The 23,182-nt window shown below is 44.6% G+C and overlaps 1 protein-coding gene across 2 annotated transcripts in view; it reads right to left on the bottom strand.

The window, feature by feature from the left end:
- XIRP2 (xin actin binding repeat containing 2) overlaps positions 1-23,182 on the bottom strand; it is a 1,171,239-nt gene that overhangs the window by 315,908 nt on the left and 832,149 nt on the right. For both annotated transcript variants that reach the window (XM_086956584.1, XM_086956585.1), the window contains one exon: positions 18,511-18,659. In XM_086956584.1, the coding sequence (XP_086812710.1) occupies positions 18,511-18,659 (149 nt within the window). The remainder of the gene's footprint in view (positions 1-18,510; positions 18,660-23,182) is intronic.

The following is a 23,182-nucleotide window of genomic DNA, read 5'->3' as shown; positions in this document are numbered from 1 at the left end:
AATGACTTATGGCCTTTTGGATCTCCTTGTCTGTCAAGTCTGCATCAAGGGTGTCTTTGTCAGCGCCAGAGAGCGTTGATACGTCGCTATCAGATAGAAACTGGGAGTCCACTGCCGTATAGGTAGTGGAGGGGGAATAGATTTGCTCTAAATGGGTTGCGAAGGCTTCAGCCATGTCCCTAGGATGTGTGATGAGTGTGCCATTGTGTAAGGTCAGTCGTGGTACCCATCATTCACCTTGATCGCGTTTCTCTAGCCAGGACAGGGTTTTGCCAGCCCGGTCTCCCAGTTTGTACACTCTGTGTTGGGTACGAAGGAGTTTGGCTTCTCATATGGTTAATGGTGAATCAACAGAACCTACGTTTTCTTTAAGTAGTTGATAGTCTGTGTGTATAATTCCTCTTTAATATCAGGGATTTTTAAAAGCCAGGGATTTATGGTGATCGTGCCCATGGTTGTTGTTTCCAGTGTGTAAAGTCAACTCTAACTGGGGAGTGATCAGAAATGTCCCTCGGGAGGGCATGAAGGTTGCGGAAGTTGCCAACACTAACTTTGTATGTTAGAAAATAGTCAATGCAGTATGAACTTTTATGTGCGTATGAGAAGTAGCATTATTGGGTTCCATCTGGCTGTAGTGTGTGCCACACATCCGTCAGATCCATAGATTTGGTGAATTCGTCCATTAACACATTTGGTCTTGCCCCTAGCCTTCATGAGCGTCTGTCTGTTAGGTCATTCATGGTCATATTATAGTCTCCTCCGAGGATCAGAGTGCCTACAGAAATGTCTGTTAATATCCTGCCCAGGTCGGTCTGTGCCTCCTTTCCCAGTGCTGGTGGTATGTACAATGAAATAACATTTAGCACCTGCCCCTCCCATTATGCCTCTAGGACTGTAAACCTGCCCCCCCAGTATTCCCACATATGCTTCACTATAAGTGCCAGGTTCTTTTTAACTAGAATGGAGGTCCCCCAAGATCCAGAGGTGTAGTCTCCATGTACTAGGAGTTTGTAACCCCACCTTGTGAGGGCCTTACTCTTATTCCCAACCATATGCATCTTCTGTAGGAACACCACATCAGATACCTGATGTTTTAGATATTCCTGGACTTTTCCTCATTTAAGTTTGTCCCCCATCCCATTCACGTTCCACGTAAGCACTGAGAGGGAAATTTCCATTTTACCCCCCATCATCTGGATTGGGGACAATCAAGCAGCGACATATCAAAATTGCCCTGGGCTCCGCAGTCCCAGCCTGTATATCTAGTGTACCGTGGCCCTGTGGTACAATGCAGGTATTATTTCTTGCACCGGTCCAATTCACGTTTGACTCTTCCCTGCAACTGCTATCAGCAGTGGAACATGCCTATGACAGTATGCTATCAGTGATTCATATATTCAACAAACTCTGAAATAAACTCCCTTCCCCACCACCCCCGCCCCCTCTCCCCTCCCCGCCCCCCTGCCCCCCTGCCCCTGGATGTAAAACTACCCACTCCCCAACTAGGCAGAGTGCCTCTTTCCCACCCAAAAATACTGAAAGATGCAGAATGGCAGTCCTCCCATCCTCGCTCATATCTATTTCCTTACGTTTCAAGTTTGTAGCTTCCAGCCCAGTATTTAAGAGGTCAATATGTCCCAAACCTTTACGAATTAGTGTTAGCAATCTCAGTCTTGAATTGAGTCTGCATTCATCTCACACTTAAGTAACACTTTAGGAACCGTCTCACCCATTCTTATGGATCCCTTATCTGTGCACCCCACAGGGCAGTCCAAAACAACAGATGGAGTCTTCTCAGCATTGTGTTGTCTCTCCCACTTCCGCTAATGTAGATTCCCCTCTTGGCTATGTCCCATGGTTTGCTCTGTGTGATCCCAGTCCTTCATTTCGATCTCTGCGTTGGCCTCCCACTCGGTGCCAGCCCTTGAGCCATTCCCAGGTGTCCTCTGGTGAGGCAAAAAAACATGTTTTTCCCTCTGATTCCACTCTGAGTTTCGCTGGAAACAGCATGGCATATTTTACCTCCCGGTCTCTGAGCTCCTTTTTAACAGCCTGAAAGCTATGCCATTGGGCCTGGACCTTGGCCGTGAAGTCTGGGAAGAATAAGATCACGTTGTCCAATTTAAGGGGAGGGTTGGATCGTGCCGTTTGGAGGATTGTGTCCCTGTCCCTGTAGTTGAAAACACAGGCAATAAGTGGCAGTGCGAGAGCTCCTGGATTTGGGTGACCCCCTGGCACTCGGTGGGCTCTTTCATGGAAAAATAGCTCGATAATCTCTTGGGTTGTATGTGGTTTAAGATCAAGTCTTCCACATATAAGTCTGCTGCCGGTCCCTCTGCCCGCTCCGGCATAACCAGAATACGTATGTTATTCCTTCAAGCTCTCCCTTCATACTCATCTAGTTGTTTTGCCATCTTAGCTTGTTGGTTTTGAAGTTCGACTACTTGTGTCTGGAGTTGGGACGTATCCGTTTGTAGTATAATTGTGACTTCAAGGTCTTTTACTTTTTCGGCCATTTTGCGAAAGTCTGCTCGTATGAGGGGCACCTCAATATTGACTGAGGCTAGGGAAGTGTGCACTACACCGATGGCTTCCATGATATTGTGGAGTGTAGGGTCGCTTTGTGGCTTTGGAATAGTCTGTGCGTCTGGTGACTCCATCTGTGATGCTTCAAGCTCTTCCCCCAATTTATTCCAGGCAAATTTGGCCAGTCTGTTGTGTGCATTCACTTTGGTTCCCTTGCCTGTTACCATTTCTAGGTTGCAGCGTGTGGAAATTGACTATTGTTTCAGAACCAGTCCCGTTAGTCGCCACCACCTGCCTAGCGAGGATGTCAATCTCACCAGCGGCCTGTCAGGTTTCCCTGGGTCTGGCCTCTTGTTTCGCACACTGCCCAGGCGTCGCCACTACTCACCCAAGGTCTGGGTATGCAGTCTTCTTACGTCCTGCAGCGTGTCCGGCTGCTTTTCGTCTTCTGGGGCGACAGGAGTATTGTCTGCCTGCGGGGGGCTCAATTGCCCTCTGAGTCTGCCCCAATACTCCTCTTCCGTAACTATTGTGTGCACTAGTGTGGTCGCAGTCGAGAACCGCCTTGTGTCCAGGGCCTTAAGTGCAGGCCACCGTTGCACCTGTTCCCCAGCGCCGCTGTCCCTCACCACCCGTGGCGTGTAGTGCGTTGTTTCGTGTCTCTAATCAAGCTGTGAATGGTCTGGTATGTCCAGGCGAAGGGGTAAGTGCCCTTTGTACAGTTCTTAATCATCCAGCACAGGCCTGTCCCATGCCACCACGCTGTCCTAGCTGTACACCGGGGCAGTCTCCGCCCGCAGGATTTGTTCTGGCATGGCAAAAGCCCGCAAGATCACCTTCAGCGGCAGTGAGGGACAGGTTCATGGAGGGGTCTCCACCTACAGCAATTTCCGATGGAGTTACGGGCCCTGGAAATGGTTTGCCAGATTGGGCTCATTAGGCCGCCGAAGCCTGGGCCTCGATTTCTGCCACGGTCGCGTCTCTTCTCCGTGCCGCCCCTTCATGGTCTCCGCGTAGCGGGAGGTATAGTCTCGCTCCGCAATTGATTCAATGGATGGCTCCTCGTGTAACCGAGCCCAATGAGGCAGGGAGCAGGCGCTCTTTACACTGACCATAGGGCTTCCATCAAAAGTCACGGCTCCGCCATGTTTTTCGCTCCGGTCTCAGCCGCCCGACTTCTTCGGTCCTCCGGTTTCAGAGCTTCGGGCAGAATTATTGGTGGCAGTGGCCTGCAGGACTATCAGACCTTCGAGATTTCGGGCCGGTGTTCTTGATTAGGTCAGGATATTGAAGGATAAATGGTGAGGGTACGGGAGCCTCGCTAACAGGCTACCATTCTCCTTGGCTGCTAGCCATGCCCCAAGTTACATTATTATTAGCAAGATTTCAAGCCTCAAAATACAAATTGATGTCTGTTAAAAGGTCAGGACCAACATAATGTGGGACATTTAGTATGGGGACACTTGGTAGCTATGAGGTCTCACACAAAATCACTACCACCTTAATGTAGGCAGTAAAGAGCCCAAAAAATCAGTGATCATGCTTTAAGCATCAATTTTCAGCAGCGTTCAGAGTCCAGAGCTACAAATTATTCTGGTGAAACTCAAAATGTTAAAGGTTTTACAATATACTATGCTGTTGTCGGCATTGACCAACAGTACAATGTCATAAAATTCAGTAAGGAAGTGAATGACTCCAAATGTGTCCAGGAATTTATTAAAATATTTGAATACAACACTCTTACTTTTTTTTGCCCAAAATATTCCTGTAAACCAGACAGACATGGCAAATTGAATGTGTAAGGTAATGGCACGAGAGAGGGTAATTAGATGGGAGTGAGAGTTCAGTACACAGATCTGCTATGTTTAAACCAGCCTACCATAGGTCAATTGAACACCACAATGAGAATGGGAAACACTGGAAAAGCACGGTTTTTCTAACCTTTGGGAGTTATGCATCTGAATAAACATCAATAATCACCGATTTTAAAAGGTTCAGAAAACACTGAGAAAACACCACCGATATCCACAAAAATAAGCTCTGAAAACAGGACAGCCTACATATGATGACACTACTGAATCAGTCTTAAATGGGGCATCACCATGAAATACCACAAGCATAGCCAACATTAACAATGTATAACCACTCTATACCCAGGCTCAACCACTTCAGATTACAGTCTCATATGCCCAAAAAATGTCAAATGTCCAGTTACTTCCATTAAATGGCCATTAACAGCAACCCTATGCCTATCTCATCCTCAAATACCCAGGCTCAATCTCAGATTGCCTGGGCAGCCTCAGAATTAAATGTATAGCCATGAGTCTGCCATTGTGATGATCATATTCCTTCCCCTCTATTTCCCCTCATTCAAGAGTTTTAGTTAAGATTCTTGAGGTGGGCTTTGGAGATCTCGACTGTGCTTGCTTGGAGATTCTCCTTTTTGTTTCCTTGCTATTTCTTTTGATGAGAGGCCCTAAGAGGTTGCTCCTGTGTCAGCCTTTCTCTCCTAGCTGCCCTCTCTAGTCTCAGGAATGTTTGCAACACCTACAGTTATAATCCTTAGGGTTGTATGATTTAGACTACAATAAATGTGGTTGACAAGGATTCAGCAGTGCTGGTCTCAGACATAGCTACTGTGTATGTTTCTTTTCATGTTTTGTCATCCTTAAAAGTGGTGTGGTTCTGCTGATACTGTACATATCTGATGCTAAGCTCAAACTCTTGTTGATTTTGCAGATGATGTTCTCTTTGTATTCGGACAGTTGCTAATTTTCATATTCATGTGGTCCACAGTTTGTATGTTCTCTGACCTTTTTTTATTCTAAGTCTTTTTTTATGCTCGCTGACAAGAATAGCAATAATGCAGAGTAAGCAAGGACGTGGGTCACTGTGTCATTAGATCTGTACAGGTAATTTAGAGCCTCTGTGAAGTTCTAGAGCGGTCAACTTGGAAATTGTGGAAAATGAGAACATGCAGACAGGCATAGTTTGTCATTGTTGCTACACTTCTGGGAGAAAGGACAAAACTTCCGGGGCAATCAAAGCAGACAGCATACAAGCATCTCACAGACACTTAGTAAGAGCCTAGCAATGCACTTGTTTTTTCTTGCTTCTGCTACTGTATTAGTTCATCACCCAGCCTTGCTTTATCTACTTATGAGGAAAGTGGTGTATTATGTGATGTGGTTGTGTGACCTCACTGTGTAATACAATACTGACTTGGGTCAAGTTAGACTTGTTTGCTAAACCTTAGCTCAACCCTGGGCGCTATGGCTTTGACCAGAATTAGACAGAGGAACAAGTTTAATGCATTTAGAAGTATCAAAACAATAAAATAAACACACAACATGAAAAATCCACAACAATTTATGTAGATTTATCTTATTTTTATGAACTTTTTGACACCAAAATAAACAAAATTGCCAACAGGGTCCTAGAGAAATAGACAAATCACATATTTTCACACAAAATGTGAATAAACATTGGTAACTGTTAGAACTATGGTCTCTAGTTGGCAATGGTTTGCACCTTTGTCCAAATAGGCACCCTTGCTTCTAGATAGAGTAAGGGGACTACACTCCTAAAAAAAAAACCCTGCTCAACCCTGTGGTAGCTTGGCGCGAGCATGAAGGCTTATCTCAGAGGCAGTGTGTAAAGCATTTGTGAACACATACAGTAATACAGTGAAAACACTACAGATTAACAACACAGGTTTTAAAAAATTAAAAATTCTTTATATAGACTTAACACAAGACTCAAATTACAGAAATCCACAATACAGTATTAAGAAAATTACTTTAAGATGGTAGAAATACTCTGTTCACTTTAGATGGTAAATGCGACAAGTTTCTCACAAAGTACCTTTGGATGCGTCACACAAGATAAACAAAAGGTTCGCAGGGAGAACGATGCGTCGGTTCCTTGCTTCGGGGGAGGTGATAAGTTGGTTCCTCAATGCTTGCGCAAAGTAGGCGATGCGTCTGTTCCTTACCTGAGAGGAGGTGATGCGACGATCTTGTGGTGCGTCCCGGTTGCGATGCGACAAGATGGCGCCTCGATGCAATGATCCTGTGCAATTGACAAGATGGCATCTTTGATGCGATGTGACGACGTGAAGGCGATATGTGCACGCCTGATGGCTGTGCGGCGATTCTGGACCTTTGCAGCCGAGTCAGGACTTGCGACAAGCTTCTCCAGTGATGTGACGGTGACCCTTGCGGTGGTGACATGCTTCTCCGATGATGCGATGGCACAGCTGTGGATGCAACACGCTTCTTGTCGAGTCGTGCTTCCAGCTACCAACAACATGCAGGCTTCTGCAAAGAGAATTCCCAGCAAGGAAATTCAGGGGGGAGCTGGTGGTGGAGTCTTGTATCCCTGAGACTTCAGCAAGAGGCAAGCACCGTTCAAGCCCTTGGAGATTCTTCTTCAAGATGATGAAAGTTTCAATAAAAGTCTCTCATTTCCTTGGCAATAAAGAAACCACTGCATGCCAACCACAAAAAGTAGCAAAGGGCAGTCCAACTCGTGCAGATTCTCTGGTTCTTCTCCTTGGCAAAAAGTCTGTCTTGATGTCCAGAAGTGATCTAAAGTTTTGGGGTCTGGGTCCCAATATTTATACTAGTAAATACTTTGACCTCTGAGGGCAGAGGGTGCCTGTACCTAGCCAGAACCAGTTTTGGGCAGCTTCCTAGCAGGAGGAGGAGACCGCATTGTTGAAGGCTGACCTGGCCCAGGTAGCTGAAAGGAAATCTAATCCGCCTACTCTCTAGGCTATGAGTGCTCAGGGGAGTGAAAGGAAATATCCGCCTCCCCACTCTCTGTGCAGCCAAGGTCCTATTCAGACCAGCTCTGACTCATTAGACTGCTGGAGCCGAAGCCCTTCTGTCACTCACAAACCAGACCTGCAATCAGGGTCGGCCTGGAAACCAAAACCGGCACTAGCAAAGAGCTCGGCCAGCCTCCCTGGGAGCAGCTGAGCTGTTTGCCAGGGCCAGTTTTTGCCGATTTTGATATAGGGGCTGATTTTGCAGCTATGCTGCAAAAGCAGCCCTGTAACAAAATAGGCCCCAACCCTGGCGGTGCACTGGGGAAATGCCAGGTCCCCGCTATGGATTTACAAAAGGGGGTGGTGATGAACAGAGTGTCTGAATTGAGCAGACCACTCTTACCCAGTCCAAAGATCAGGGCTTGATCCATCACCGTTATTTATCTCACTGCCCCATCCCAGCTCAGAACCTGGCTATATGCAAATCAGTCTGTCCCTGGCCCAGTGCATCATGGGAACAGGGCAGACTAAACTACCAAGCCAATTCTTTACCAGAAAGGAGACAAGCTACCGGGGACCGGTTTCTGGCATTTCAGCCTCTTCGGCCCGGCTTGCTTGAATCCTGATGGAGCAGTGAGAAAGGGACTCATGTCTGAGTATACCCTGCCACACCTATAGTGGCCAAAATCGATTTACAAAAGGGGGTGGTGATGAACAGAGTGTCTGAATTGAGCAGACCACTCTTACCCAGTCCAAAGATCAGGGCTTGATCCATCACCGTTATTTATCTCACTGCCCCATCCCAGCTCAGAACCTGGCTATATGCAAATCAGTCTGTCCCTGGCCCAGTGCATCATGGGAACAGGGCAGACTAAACTACCAAGCCAATTCTTTATGGCCCTGCCTGCAATACACAACCTAGCATAGGCAGACTGGGTGGTTAGGTCAGAAAATACCTACTTTCTAAAAGTGGTATTTTCAAACACTATGTTAAAACCAACTTTACTGAAAGATGTATTTTATCATTCTAAGTTCAGGCATACTGAATTAGTTTTTCTACCATGTTCCCTGGGTCCGTTTTTTTTTTTTTTGGCAGAGTTTTATATAGCGCAAACTTGACCCACAACCGAATCGGGTATCAGAGCGCTTTACATAGCACAGTTAGGTTACATGAGGACAAACATTAATTTTTGTTAGGCACGGGGAGAGTAAGTGATTTGCCCAGAATCACAGGATGTTCAGCGTCGTTACCGAGACTAGAACCCAGTTCCCCAGGTCCGAGGTCAAAAGCCCAAACTGCCCATTCTGGCCTATGGAGGCAGGTAGCCTTGCAATAGTAAAAAACGAAATTGGTTGTAATTCACTATCAGGACATGCTACACACATCAGGTCATGTCCAACCTTTCACATACAATGCACCCTGCCCTAGGGCCTACCTTAGGGGTGGCTAACATATAGAAAAGGGAAGGTTTAGGGACTGGTAAGTGGGTGCACTCACCAAGTCGACATGGCAGTACTAGACTGCACACAGGCTCTGCAATGGCTGACCGGAGAGACACTTTATAAGCTGCTTCTATGGGTGGCACAATCAGTGCTGCAAGCCCACTAGCAGCATTTTATCTACAGGCCCTGAGCACACATGGTGCATTGTACTAGGGTCTGAAAAGTAGATCAAATAAGCCAATCATGGAGTCACTAATCCATTACAACAATTTACAATAGGCAGCACTTGCACTGTGGCACTGAATAGCAGTGGCAGAGTGCCCACAGCATTTAACCAGTAAAAACATATAAAAAAAACAGACAACAGCAAAAAAATGGAAGAGAGACTCATGCCAATGGTACCAGGTCTAACAGCAACTACCATGGTTATCTGAAACTGCAGAAACGTAATAAAACTTTTCAAGAGTTGTGTCTGGGTATTCCGGCTCACTTTGGGCAGCCACGTCCAGCAGGGTGGCGGTCAAGAAGGGTCACTCAAGCAGTCTACAGTCCAGTTCCAGGATCCATGGGTGAACCGGCAATATACTTCAATGAAGTAATCCTGATGCAAATGATACAGGTTGATGAAGATGCTTTAGGATGTTGAGGAAGCTGTGTGGTCAATAGGATGCTTCCGGGGGCTACCACTCGATCCATGTTTTTGTTGGGGTGATTTTGGTCACATGGGTTGATGTCCCTCAAAGTCCTAGTGGCTCCAGCAAAAGTCTAATTTCCACTGGTATACTGATCCCCAATTACAGCAGAACCAGTGGTTCCTTTGAGGGAGGTTAGTGTTCTTCTTGGGAGACTAAACTGCACTCCGATAACTCTCCAAGGGCCAGCAGGCTCAGGTGAGTGTCAGTCAATCAATTGTGGTTATTGACTTGTCAAGGTGAGCTACTTCAGCTTTTGTGGCCCTGTAGTTGTAACAGGAAGTTAGCCAACTTACTCTTGGACTTCAACTTTCTGGGGCTCGAGGATTACTTTTCCACGAGCCAGGCAACACAGGCACAGTTTTCTAACCCAAGCCGCTGAAGGCACAGTTATAAGGTGGGTGTAGCCCCTCGTCAGGTCCAGGGAACAGCAGGGTAGTCCTTTATTGACCCTCTCTCCAGTGCAGAAGTGACCTGAGGTCTGGGTGTCAGGCGCGTCATATTTATGTCCAGAAAGTTTTGTCGAGGGATGCAGCAGTCACTAACATCCTGGATACCAGATCCCATCCTGCTTGATGATTACTTCCTGTTAAGTGTGGCATCCAAGAGTGCAAAATTCTGTCCACTTCCAAGATGGCAGGACCCCTCTCCCAGTGTGTGGAACTTGGAAAGTGATCCTAGAGCCTAGGGACTACCTAAGGGATACATGTCCATTGCAAAACTGGTTTGGCAAATGCTTTCACCTCTCTGTCCCTATTGCCAACCTGTCTACCAGAACAAAAGAGCAACCCCTCTCATGTATGTCCACCATTTACCCTTCAAAGGTGAACTCGCTTTTGAAGTTCCCCTCGTGGGCTCACACCATGTGTGGCTTCCTGCCACAGAGAGGTGAGACCTCTTCCAATGCAGGTCGCTATGGGTTTCTTTCCTGGGAGTCGTTGACACCTCTCCCTAGGAAGGTAGAAGGCTGTCTTGTGCCCAGCATCTGCGAATGCTCACTGGAAAACTTGGATAACAGAGTGGAAACTTTCAAAAGTTGACATACTTAAAAGTGCAATAAATTCGACTTGGGCACCAAGTAGGGTACCTTGATACCTTGAAGTAATACATTTAGTAGTCCTATTATGGAGTTAGCACAGCTGAGTTGCATTGGAAATTGGGTTTCTGGTTGGCAGAGGTATGCACCCTGTCCAAGCAGGTACCACAATCCCAGTCAGGGTAAGTCAAAACACACCCTATATTTTCCTGTGCTCACCCTATGGTAGCTTGGCATAGAGCAGTCAGGCTTAACTTAAGAGGCAATGTGTAAAGGATTTGTAAAACACTTCAAATAGTAACACAGTGAAAACACCACAAGAGACCTCACACCAGGTTAGAAAATTTGAGATTTTTGGTTATAGTCCAGACCGTATTAGTGAATACCAAGAAAAGTAAAATCTATCCAAAGTGACGTGCCAATTTGTGATGCTTTGATTTCCATCTTTCTACACAACTTTCAAGATATGATGCACCACCACAAATATAAAGGAGGTTAAAAGGCTGTTTTCAAATATCTCTAAATATGGCAGTTTTGTTTTGGCTGCACTTTATCAGCTTTAATGTCACTTATTAAAAAGCTTTGGAGGTAATCCAAAATCACTTTTGATGCACTAAAATAGAGAAAGTATGGTCTTCGCCAGTAAGCAGTAGAACATACACACCAGGGGATACTTATCGTTTCATTTAGCGAAGTCAAATTTGGAATGCTCAATGAATATATCGCACCAAAATGTTGAAGTTAGAAAGAAAATAAATTAGACATTCATAAACTATAGGGATCTCCATTGGCCTTGAATGATAGAAGTGGTGTGTGGCAGTTGAAAGTGTTATGCATGTAGGTGCACCCATACATAGAAAGGGCACCCCACAAGAAAATATCAATATATAAATATCAGAAGGGCTCAAATAGTGACTTAAAATGTGTGTTCGGGCCAAGAATGTCAAAAACAGCAAACTTAAGAGCAAGTTAATGGTGAAAAAAATAATTAAATAAACAAATTTATAATCAGTTCAGTGTTTTAGGATACATTTATGGATTATGGACAAACATTAGACATACTGAAGGCCAGGTCTGTATTAAACAAAAAGCCACTGAAGAACACAAACAAGTATCTGAAGATTAAATGAGAACCAGAATGAGGAAATTAATGGTTCCTCCGAAATCGTGGTTTAACATAGAAAAAGCAACTATCACAACTTGACACGATCTGTTTTACTCTCAAAATAGAGGAAGGGTTTAGATGCTGATCCACAAAATGTACATGATCTTAGAATTGATATATCATAGAAGATTGTGATTACAAGTCAATCAGATATTTTACATAGTTTCCAAACAAAATAACCCCCTAGGTGAACTTATGTTACTGATTTAGTAGAATTTGAGATGTTGGTTGAAATACAAAAATGTACAACGTGGCAATCGACAATTTCGGTGTTTCAATTGTGTGTAATTGTAAAGCGCTCTGATAGCCTTCGGGATCTTGTTCACGCTATATAAAACTTTATAAATAAATAAAATAAATAAATTCTGTGAAATTTTGCGAAAATTGCGTGAAATTATGCGAACTACAAACCTAGAATGTATTCGCTTAAAGACACAAGTATGCATTAGTGCTAAAAAAAATGCGTTAAATTGCAAATGACACGAACAGCACCTACTTGCGTACTGATCGCTTACATTGTTCTGTTCTCCTGTGATGGGATTTTCCCCTAACAGCTGCAAATTACCCAATGTGAAATAATGTCATAATTTTGGTCATTTAAGAGTAACTCACGCGGCGGCGCGTGCACAGTGACGCGGGTCGCGCTCTTGAGAAGCGCAAGCGGAGCATAAAAGCCGGAGAGACCCCGCGTCGCGGGACGCCCGGGGCGAAGCCCGGGCAAAGGGCGGGCCCTCTGTGGCCCTCAGGGGCCTGAAGTGGCCGGGTCGGGCCACCCCCCCAAGCACGCCCTACGGAAGCCACAAGCCAATTCCACGGTATAATCGGAGGATAGGTTCGGTAAATACTGCTCAAAGATGACCAAAACTTGTAAAACTCCGATGGCCACACGATCAACCAGCAGACTAAAAACAGTGAGTACACCTTTGCCCACTATTACTGCTATAGATAAAATGCTGCAAAAAACTATAAATGTTGTGGCGGATGCCATTCAGGACACTGAGAGGAGGCTCTCTTTGACACCTAATCTATGTTTTCCAGATCTGTCCTCACATACTAGTACAGAAGACCAAAATATGGAGGACACGGCCTCATCACAGGAGTCCCTTTTAATGCAATCATTTTCGGAACTACCAAGATCACATATCAAGGAAAAACCCTCTAATTCTTCTTCCATGGAGCTATTAGCGAACACCCTGGATAACAGTCTTATGATTTTAACTAGCAGCGCAAATAACACCCAGCAGGCAAAAGATCCCCCTTCCGCACTGGAAGTTCACACTGTGGAGAATGCTCCATTAGCCACTGCTATAACTGAAACTCAACTTTCAAAACAATGCAATTCTCCAAAGACCAAGCGAAAAAAGCCTAGAATCATACTTCCTAAAAGGAAAATCCACCACACAACAGGCAAATCCAAGCGATCGCTCAAAGACATGTGGCAGAAGAAAAGTCTAGAGAAACTCTCTGACCCGATACGGGGTGGGCCCTTATCAATTTCCCCATTAGTCTATGATGCATGTGGAAACTCTAACTCCAAAATAGGTATTTCTTTAGTTAATGAGGAAACAGGACATATTGATAAGCAGAGTAGTGCGATCTTACCATCAATGAGAGAGATTGAAGCCCTAATGAAAACACTTCTACAACCTATTAGCCATCAGATCGATAACATAGAAAGGGCGCTGAGTAAATTTGAGAGGGCTCAGAATGATATATCCTCTAGTATCCTCAGATTGCTTAAAACAACTAATAAGCCTACCACCTTTGTTCCATCTTCAACAACCCTTAATGTAAAAAACTCAAAAACATTGAAAAAAGTAGATAACTCATTAAAGAACACAGGAAAACTAAATAAACCACAACCTCAGAGCCTACCCTTAACTGTCCAAACATCAAATTCACAATCAGTTTCCACCACGACTGTGATCACAATGACACCCATGCTTAACACATCAAATACCCAAATAGATGAGGATGACAGTGAGTGGGCTGCAGAGGGTCACCTACCTAGTACAAACGTAGGCGCATCTGAGGACAAAAGTCGCACGGCTCTTCCTAAAGGTAACACTCAACTCAAAGATACAGGTATACAGCCCCCCAGACCTATTACAACACGACAACTAACACACATTAACCTGCCTCCACAGTCCAACCCCTATACAATAGTTATGATTGGGGTGCCAAAAGTTGCTGACAACAGGGAGGAAACACGGGAGGAACTGAGGAACAAAGCAATGCAATGGCTTTCCACACATAGGCCCCTCCCCCCAAACATAATAGGTACCATCCAACATGTCAAAAGAGTAGAGTGGGTGGGTACTCGCTTCAAATCCACAGAGGGTGACTGTATTGTGGTCACCTTTAAATATCTAGGACCGGCAAAATTCATCGCAGGATGGAGAAGCCCTGGGACAAAAAGCTTGATTCGAACCATGGGACTAAGCTACTTCTATCCAGTCCGTTTAGACTCCTACAGGAACAAAACCAATTACAATTATACCCAAGAAGGACCCTACAGGCTACAGCACAATAATCAACCCTGGCTGGCCTCTGTCCCACCCCGCCCAGATATACCAATGGGCCTAGACCAACACTTATATTCTCACCCATGGGGAAATAAAGTGCACAGCTACCAACCAATAGAAATAGTTAAACGTCAAGGGCATGGCTTCTACCGAGCCTATAATCACTCTACCTCACAATATAATGACTATGGGTTTCCTACAGCTAACCGATACAATGCTCTCTACAACCACGACCAATTGGATGAGGTTGATTGACTGCCATCTGACTTGGTTCCTGTCTCACTTCATGATAAATCAAACAGCTATGTAGAAAATATGACCACTTCACCTAAAACATCTAATCCCCCAGTGGTCACTCCATCCAATACCACCTTCACGATGAGATTAAGCCACTCAGACAGCCCTCAAGCAAATCAAGCCCCGGCCCCTTTAGCGGACGAGGTAGGTAGTTTTCCCACACTGATAGCCTGCCAACCTCAACCATCACCTGTAATTCCAAGGACGAACCATGTGATAAGGGACAATCCAGAACTATGCCCTCTTTCTATCACAACACCTGCATCAAATCTAGAGCACAATGCCCCTAATTCAATCAAAATATTGTCTTGGAATATTGCAGGATTGGCCTCTAAAATTAATGACCCGTCGTGGGAAGTCTTCGTCAAAAATTACACCATCCTGTGTTTTCAGGAAACATGGCTGATAGATAACAACATCTTCATTGAGGGATTTCAAAGCTTTATTGTTCCCGCATCCCCTTCGCCCAGTGGCAGGGCAAAGGGGGGCTTGGCAATATTCATTAGCCTGTCTCTTAAAATGCAGATTAACCGAGTGCAGTTGGATAGCAGGAACATACAGGTACTGACTCTCAGAAGTGGGAAGAAAGCTATAACCCTAATTAACTTCTACAACTCTGTCGCAAATTCGAATGACTGTAACATTGACAAACTTGAAAGTTACCTAAATGAAATTGGGTCAAAATTACCACAGGATAAAATTCTTCTTGGTGATTTTAATACACACATTTGCGGCAATCCTCTCTTAACCACTTTGGGATCCTTGGGCTGCGGACTCAGAACAGGTCCCCACTTCACACATTGCCATCGTGGAACCAAACTGAACACCCTAACGGATACCATGAACTTGACCATGGCACTATCCATGAAAGACGACTCCTTTTCCTTCAAAGAGCCAACCTATAAAGGATCTGAGTCAGGGTCTTTTATAGATCATATCCTCCTTTCTGCTGGGGTTGTCCAACAGGTTTTAAACTTCGACATTCTTGATAGCATTCATAGTGATCACAATCCTCTACACCTTGAACTACAATGCGGCTCTTTAGTACTCCAAAAAAACATTAAGGACTCCGGGGTACTTAAGACTGTCAACAATAACCGCCGCTTAAAATGGAACCTGGTTAATAGCGACAAATTGTATGAGGCCGTTGCTTCACATTGTGAACCTGAACTTAAGCTCTGTGCTACAAATTCCGCTCCACCAGAATCTATTTTATCCGCCTTTGCTGTAGTGTCCAAAAGAATTGATCAACTATTGACGGTAACAACCAAGGGATCAATTGCTCAACACCCCCGTTGGTTTGATCACGCTTGTTCTTCTGCAAACCGTAAATTAAAAGCTGCTCTTAAAAACAAACCGAGAGACTCTGCACTTATTAAGGCCCTTCGAGCAGACTATAAAAACGCCCTTGCCTCGCGCAAAAAGTCAATCAAAATTAAAACCTGGGAATCTTTGCTCGACCCCTCTACATTGGGCAATAGTTCAAAATTCTGGAACATAATAAACAAACCACTCTTTGGCGACCCAAATGATGAGTCTCGGTACAGTCATACCGGAGAATGAATGGATCACCCACTTTGGAGCTATCTTCAAGAGCGATGCCTCACAGTCTTTAGAACCATTTCATCTCCCTGAAAGCAGTCCGCTACATTTTTCAACTAAAGAAATTGAACTAGGGATACTCGGTCTCTCCAGTAACAAAGCCCCGGGCCCTGATGGTCTTCCACCTGACCTATTCAAATCTAACATCACCTTATGGGCACCCATTCTCACATCTGTCATCAATGCCGGGGTCGAAGTGGGGGCTCCTAAATCCTGGGGAGCATCCACCCTCGTCCCGGTCTACAAAAAGGGTGACAGAACAAAAGCGGCCTGTTACAGACCAATCTCCCTGATAAACTCTGTTGCGAAGGTAGTGGGCGGGGTATTACTAAAGAGGCTGAACGCATGGGCCAAACAAAACAACATAATGACCCCTGCACAGTATGGATTCAGACCAGGACATGCAACAACTACACAGTGTCTGAATTTATATCTAATTAGTGGTAAATACACCCAAGCAAGAGAGGGAACTTTGTATATGGCCTTTATGGACCTTTCCTCGGCTTTTGACTGTGTCGATAGGAGCAAATTATGGGAAGTTCTGCAAAATATGGGCGTTGAAAATAATTTGATCAACTTTCTGGCCGATCTACACAACGACACCCGTGCAAATGTACGTTTCACAAGAGACTTGAAAGTAACAAGAGATTTTAAAATTAACCGGGGAGTCAGGCAGGGCTGTATTTTAGCACCTTTTCTTTTTAATCTATATATAAATGGACTCGAAGACCACTTGGTAAAAACAGACACGGATTACCCTTGAATTGGGAAAACAGGCGTGCCGGTCCTGTTGTACGCGGACGACGCCGTTCTTTTATCCAGAACCGCACTCGGACTCCAAAAATGATTGGATTTTTTTTTTCAATTTATGTCCTCACGTGGCCTAAATATCAATAACTCCAAATCTTTTGTTATGAAGGTTGGATTAACTCCCAAAAAACGATACCCCTTCTCAATCAATGGGGAAAACATACCACTAACAAAAACATTTTCGTATTTAGGAGTACTGTTTGACCACAAACTCACATGGGGCCCTGCCATAACCAAAAAGAAAGGCGAAATATTAAGGACCAACTCTGGAATAATGGATTTTGCTCGCAAGTTGGGTAACACTCCAGTGTCCGCTATATTGAAGCTTTATCAGGCAAAAAGTGTTGCCGTGGCATGTTACGGAAGCGAACTGTGGGGGTTCCTATCAGTAGATGCCCTAGTGACTCTTGAAAACAACTTTCTGAAACAGGTCATGAATTTGCCAAAGAGTACCGCAAACTTTTCTGTACATGAGGAATTGGGCACACCGTACCTAGCTGACAAAATCGCTGCAAACCCTTTGCTCTGTTGGTTAAATTGTTGGCGCAATATATCTATTCCACTGACTCATAACATCCTTGCTGAAGCCCTTACTTGGGAAGGACAACTCAAGTTACCCTGGTTGAAATACATCCGAAACTGCTGTAAAGATCTGGGCAGATTAGACCTTTACCTAACACCCCAGAATACCACCAAGAAAGATATCAATTTTGTAAAAAATACTTTTATACTGAAGCGACAACTTGACAGGGAAGAAACTGAGTTAAAAAAGTCCAGCGTAAGGAGCCACGCACTAATAAAGACCTGTGTGTTCTCGGAGCCATATTTATCGTGGAATATATCCAGATATGAACGCTTCCTGCTGAGCAGATTCCGATTTGGTCTCTACCATCTGCTCCTAGCCGTGCCAAGTGGAGCCCATAGAGGTCAAGTGTTGCCAGCTTGCGGCTGCGACAACAAGTCTCCGCAAGACTTGGCTCACTTTTTATTCCTATGTTCTTATTATTCGAGTCCACGAAATATGTTTATAAAACCCTTGCTCAAAAAGATGAATTTTATACAAATTAAGCCTGCACTCTTATACCTTCAAATGTTGCACGAAGACAGCACTTTTTTTATCTGCAAGTTTTTAAAAACAGCCTTGAAGTTTAGGTTAAGTATGGAAGGATGATCCCAAGCTGAATTATATTACAGATATAATTTCGTCATGACTAGTACATTCACATTGGACTACTGTATCTTGTCTTTTTTAAAATTCTCCCGCAAATTGCTTATTCTCTTTTAAACGTGCTTGCTGTAAAAAAATTTCTATGAATGAATTGCTTATTATTGTTTTTTGTGCTTTTATGACTGCTTTTCTGACAGTCGAATAAAGAAATTTTGAATTGAATTGAGTAACTCGAAATGCCAAACATTACGCCGGCGTAACGAGGGGGGAAACCCCTCTAACTTGAGGTCTAACGTGGAAATACTTTTCATAAAGGAAACCTGAAATGTTGGTTCGGCTTGCAAGAAGTGACGTCAATGTATTCTAACGTGTCCCCAATATTGCCTCTAAAACAATCCGCACTCTGCAACCAAAATACACATTCAGCTAATTTTGGGCGTTTGTAATTGTTTACAAACGTAAATAAACAGCTTACGTTTGTAGAGGCGTTTAGCTTTTTAGAAACCGCAGCCTGGTACATCGCCATTCTTTCTTTCAATGACGCCGCCTCCTGCAGGTCCAAGAGTACAGAGGCGCTGCTGGGCGCGCTCCCGTCCGGCAGGTGCTTGCTTGACTCACTGGAACCTGAATAGACAGAGAGCAATCACTTACGATATGCACAGTGAACCTTTTTAGAGAAGTGCGACACAACTCTTGAAAAAATAAATACAAAATATTGCAATGTATGTTCGGGCTAGCAGCAAAGAAGTTCATATTCGGTAAGATACGATATAAGATTTGGAGGGGAAAAAAAATAAAGTCAACAGTTTCAAAAAGAGATGTTCTGAGACGGATTTCAGGATTGAGCTATAAGGGAATACCCAGAATTTGTTTTTAAACTAAGAACTACGAATTTTCAAAACATTTTTATTTTCAGTTTATCTTTTAAAAGCTTAGAGTTCCATTCTGATCACTTTAAGCGCGCCAATAGCAGCGCCCTATTGCGCGTGCCTTTGTTAGCCTTCTGTAAACCAATCATCCTGAGCCATGCAGATCAGCCGAAGTCACCAGTTCCACGGCCACCAAAAGTGAGGAAGGAGCTTTGTTACCTTGATCTCTCGTCCTTTGCTGTCTTCTGATGTGACAAAGATGATCAAAGCACGGATTGTCTACTTTCAAAGGGCCAGCATTTTTGAAGGAGTAATTCATAGACATCCGGGAGCTTTACTATAAAATGCCATCTGCTGAAAATACTAGGGGACAGTTCCCGCGCACTTCCCCAATACTGACTACTGTGACTTAGACTGCTGCACAGGGTCAAAAACAGGCATCACCGCTACCATGCACGGCCCAAGGGGGCCGAATGTATAAACCACCACCAGGGATATTTCTCAGTGCTCTATTTGCAAGCAATTATACACATAATGCAACATATTTTCAGTCATGGAGCACATGGCACATGAAAGAATTTAAGTCTCCGCTTTAGAATCACACCTCCAAAACACTGCATATGTTTTGCCTGCGAAGGGAAAGCAGACCTGCCAACTCACACTGTGAAACCATGTGTCACACAATGCGCAGCGGAGGAACTTCGCTCCACTGCTCTTTGAACAGTGATAAGTGTTATTATCATTTTATTTTTCTGTTGTCAGGTAGGTTTATAAGGCGGGTGGGGCTTGGCTGTCGTCCCAGCCAGCCGAGGAGTGGCTTGGGCACTTAAGTGTGCATGACGGTTTGGCCAGCAGTCTTGGGCCGGCCAAACCGTCATGGGGACTTTGCATGCTCTCCATCGGCTGTATTGTACAGCCTGGGTGGAGAATATGTGCAGGCTCCTACTCCCTGTCCGAGCGCTGAACCATGGCGCTCAGACCAATCACGAGGCTGCTGTCATGGTGACAGCAGCGTCGTGATTGGCTTAGGGGAGCATGTGTGTAATTCCTGCTTCAAGCACGACCAGAAGGGAACAGAGGTGATGAGGAGTTGGATGGGAGCAAGGTAAGTAACTTTATAAATTTATTTTTCTATCCCCCTACCCACCCATTTTAGTTGCTGGCAGCCACCACTGCAGTATCGGCTCCCTTCACACTGGCAACCAGTGAGGGGCCGATATTAAACGGTGGCAGGAAAAACCAGGTAGAGAGCACAGCAGAAAGTGGATTTCCAGCTCATTTCTTTTTGGAAGCTTTTAAAAGCCAACGTCCACGCTGGGGTGTGAAAACATCCCAGGACATTGCCACCAGCCTGGTTTTAGGAGGAGGACTGTTGAGGGAGGGAGCATAAGTGCGTCCTAGGTAGCTCGGGACACACTGTCTCCGCCCCCCCCTTCAAAAGTCACACCTCCTTCTCACACAGTGAATCTTTTTCTTAAGGTTGGCAGCTCTGGCAGGGGCGGCTCTAGGCTCATGGCGGCCCTGGGCAGGGAGCCTAGGTAGGGGGCCCTGGAAGAGAGGGTCCGGGCGGGGCCCGGAAGGGGGGGGGGGGTCAGGGTGTTTGCAAGTGGAACAGAGCCGGAGGCCGCCAAATCCCAACCAGCAGCCGCCACGCAAATATGTATCCATCCTCAGAGGATTATTATATTAAGGATATATATTGGCGTGGCGGCCCCTGGGGTTTGGAGGCCCTGTGCAGGTGCACAGCTTGCACATTCCTAAGGCCGCTCCTGGCTCTGGGAAAGTGAGTCATAGGTGATGCCGTACGCTAAATCAGCAGCAACAAATAGCTTCATTGACCCAGTGCTTAATTTGTAGAAATAATAGCAAAAAAGCGAGCAACCCAATATACCCTTAAGGGTTCGGGCAAAGGATATGGAAAGGTAAGCGTACCTTCAAGGGATTTTGTTGATGTTAGTTAAAGCTTCAAGCTCATAATAGTAATTAGTGACCCGAAACAATTTAGGTCAAATGTGCAAAAATGCAACAATTACTCATTCACTATACCTAGTGTGACTGTTCTATAGTGAATGAGTAATTGTTGCATTTTTGCACATTTGACCTAAATTGTTTCGGGTCACTAATTACTATTATGAGCTTGAAGCTTTAACTAACATCAACAAAATCCCTTGAAGGTACGCTTACGTTTCCATAATTTGTAGAAAAGCACTAATGAACACAGGGTTCATCAAATCCCTGACGGCCTAATACCGATTTCCCCTTATGCCTTTTTCTTTCATCCTCCCACACTTTCAGTCTTGTTATCTCACTCATGCAGATTCTTTTCAGCCTTTGTATCTCGTCCTCCTTCCCTCTAACTTTTCTGTCATCCCCCCACTCTTGCTCTGGGCCAAAGTCTAATGATGAGAAAAAAAAGAACGTGTCCCCAGAATCAAGTGCCGTGTCCACCGGCAGCAGCCACCGGCACAACATAAACACTACTCGTATTAGAACATGGACACTTGAATCCCAGCCTTAGTTATGGCTCTGCACATATAATGAGAGCTCATTACAAGCTTGCAATGCTTTGATTTTTTCAAACGTGGCAGCAAAATGTAAAATGCGTTAAAAAATCCTGGCTCTTCGACTGAACCACAGACCCAGCCTCCCCCACCCCAAATCCCACTGGCACCTTGAGACGTTCATGGGTGATTAGTCCTGCTTTATAAGTCATTGATTGATTGATTAAGTTAAACCAAATAAAACACCAAGACAGTGTTCCCTGAAAAGCAGCACACTTCTTTTTCTTTTCTGTCTACATTAATCTAGATCCTGAGAGATTGTTGTGGGATGTAGATTCTACATTTCCCTCCCTCCAGTTGACTTGAGCACGTAAGACCTCAGGTACACCATTTTCCAGGTTACAACCTGACCTATGGAACAACATCCATCTGAAGATCCGAGCTGCATTTTCACACGAGGCATTCTCATTTTCTCTGATGCTCCCGTTCCATGAAGCTATATTTAACATTTCTCCTTCCCCAGGGCATTGCCTTTCGTACAATATGTTCTTTATAACACTCTGTGGAACTAACTGACGCATTGAAAAAATGCATATCTCAAGTAACATATGGTTCAGGAGGGATGTTAGAAGTAATGCTGCATTATGATCATCTCCACATTCCTTATGTAGAAAAGGGTAACTGCATTGGGGTTATAGGCAACTAACAAACTAGTGTAGTAACAATAACCCTAGACTTATATCCCATATAGCCACTTCACGAGTTCTTTTTTATTAAACAAACCTAAAGTTATAGCTCGAGATAAACAAAGGAGAATGAAGGGAAGGCAGGAACATGGTGGTTATGGAAGATTAGACTTGAATGAGGGGACTGAATGTGATATGGCCATAAATTACACATCTGTCAGCCTTTTATCAAGGCAAACTGTACAAGGGAAGGGTAAAGAAATCAGCCCTATTCACATAGGCATTTGTGCCAGGTTTACAGCAGAAAATATGTCCATTAATTACCACCAGAAATCCTGTTAGGCGTAAATGTATTTAGTACACTGGATTTCGCCACAATGAATGGGGAGAAAAATGCAGTCATACATCTCGCCGAAAAGCTGGAAGGGGAGGGTTCCAAGGCATTTTTTCCTGGGAGTTTTGGCAACACTCACAAGCATGTTTGTGTGTTAGTATTCCCAAACTCTTATCCCACTCATTCCCATCCAGGAAGGGTGATGGATTAGCCCATGGCTGAGGTGACTCCCCTTCCGGGACGGGAGGCCGACTGGATCATCCCAGGTGGGGCTGCAGGAGGACGGCTTTCACCTCCAAATAGAATTCTGCACCAGGAACAGGACTTCATGTGACATGAAATTCTCTGTGGTAGCTTGAAACCCTGGATTCCACATTGTGCTTCTTTTTTTCCACCTTCCTACACTTCCTGCATCTTTGTCACTCCTACAAATTTTTTCGTCCATACTTTCTCCCATTATCAAGGTATTATTATTTTATTATTTGTTTACATTTGTAATGCGCACAGCTACCCAACAAAGGGTTTCCCGGCGCGGCAGATCCCAATAGCAATGCGGTTACAGAAAACTAGATGTTAAAGAGCCTATGGGCCTTTAGGCCCCATGAATGGGGAGTTATTCCTTATTTGCGATTAGCAATTTCCTAATCGCAAATAAGGAATGTGTAGGAATCTCAATTTATTTAGCAATTCCTACATGAATCCCGTTTTGCAAGTCCTTAATAGCGATTCCTTAATAATTGCTATTAAGGACTCGCAA

The sequence above is a fragment of the Lissotriton vulgaris genome, chromosome 2_1 (genome assembly GCF_964263255.1).
Source record: "Lissotriton vulgaris chromosome 2_1, aLisVul1.2, whole genome shotgun sequence".
Lineage (NCBI taxonomy): Eukaryota > Metazoa > Chordata > Amphibia > Caudata > Salamandridae > Lissotriton > Lissotriton vulgaris.
The sequence above is the reverse complement of the archived record's forward strand: the minus strand, read 5'-3'. Positions and strand labels throughout refer to the sequence as shown.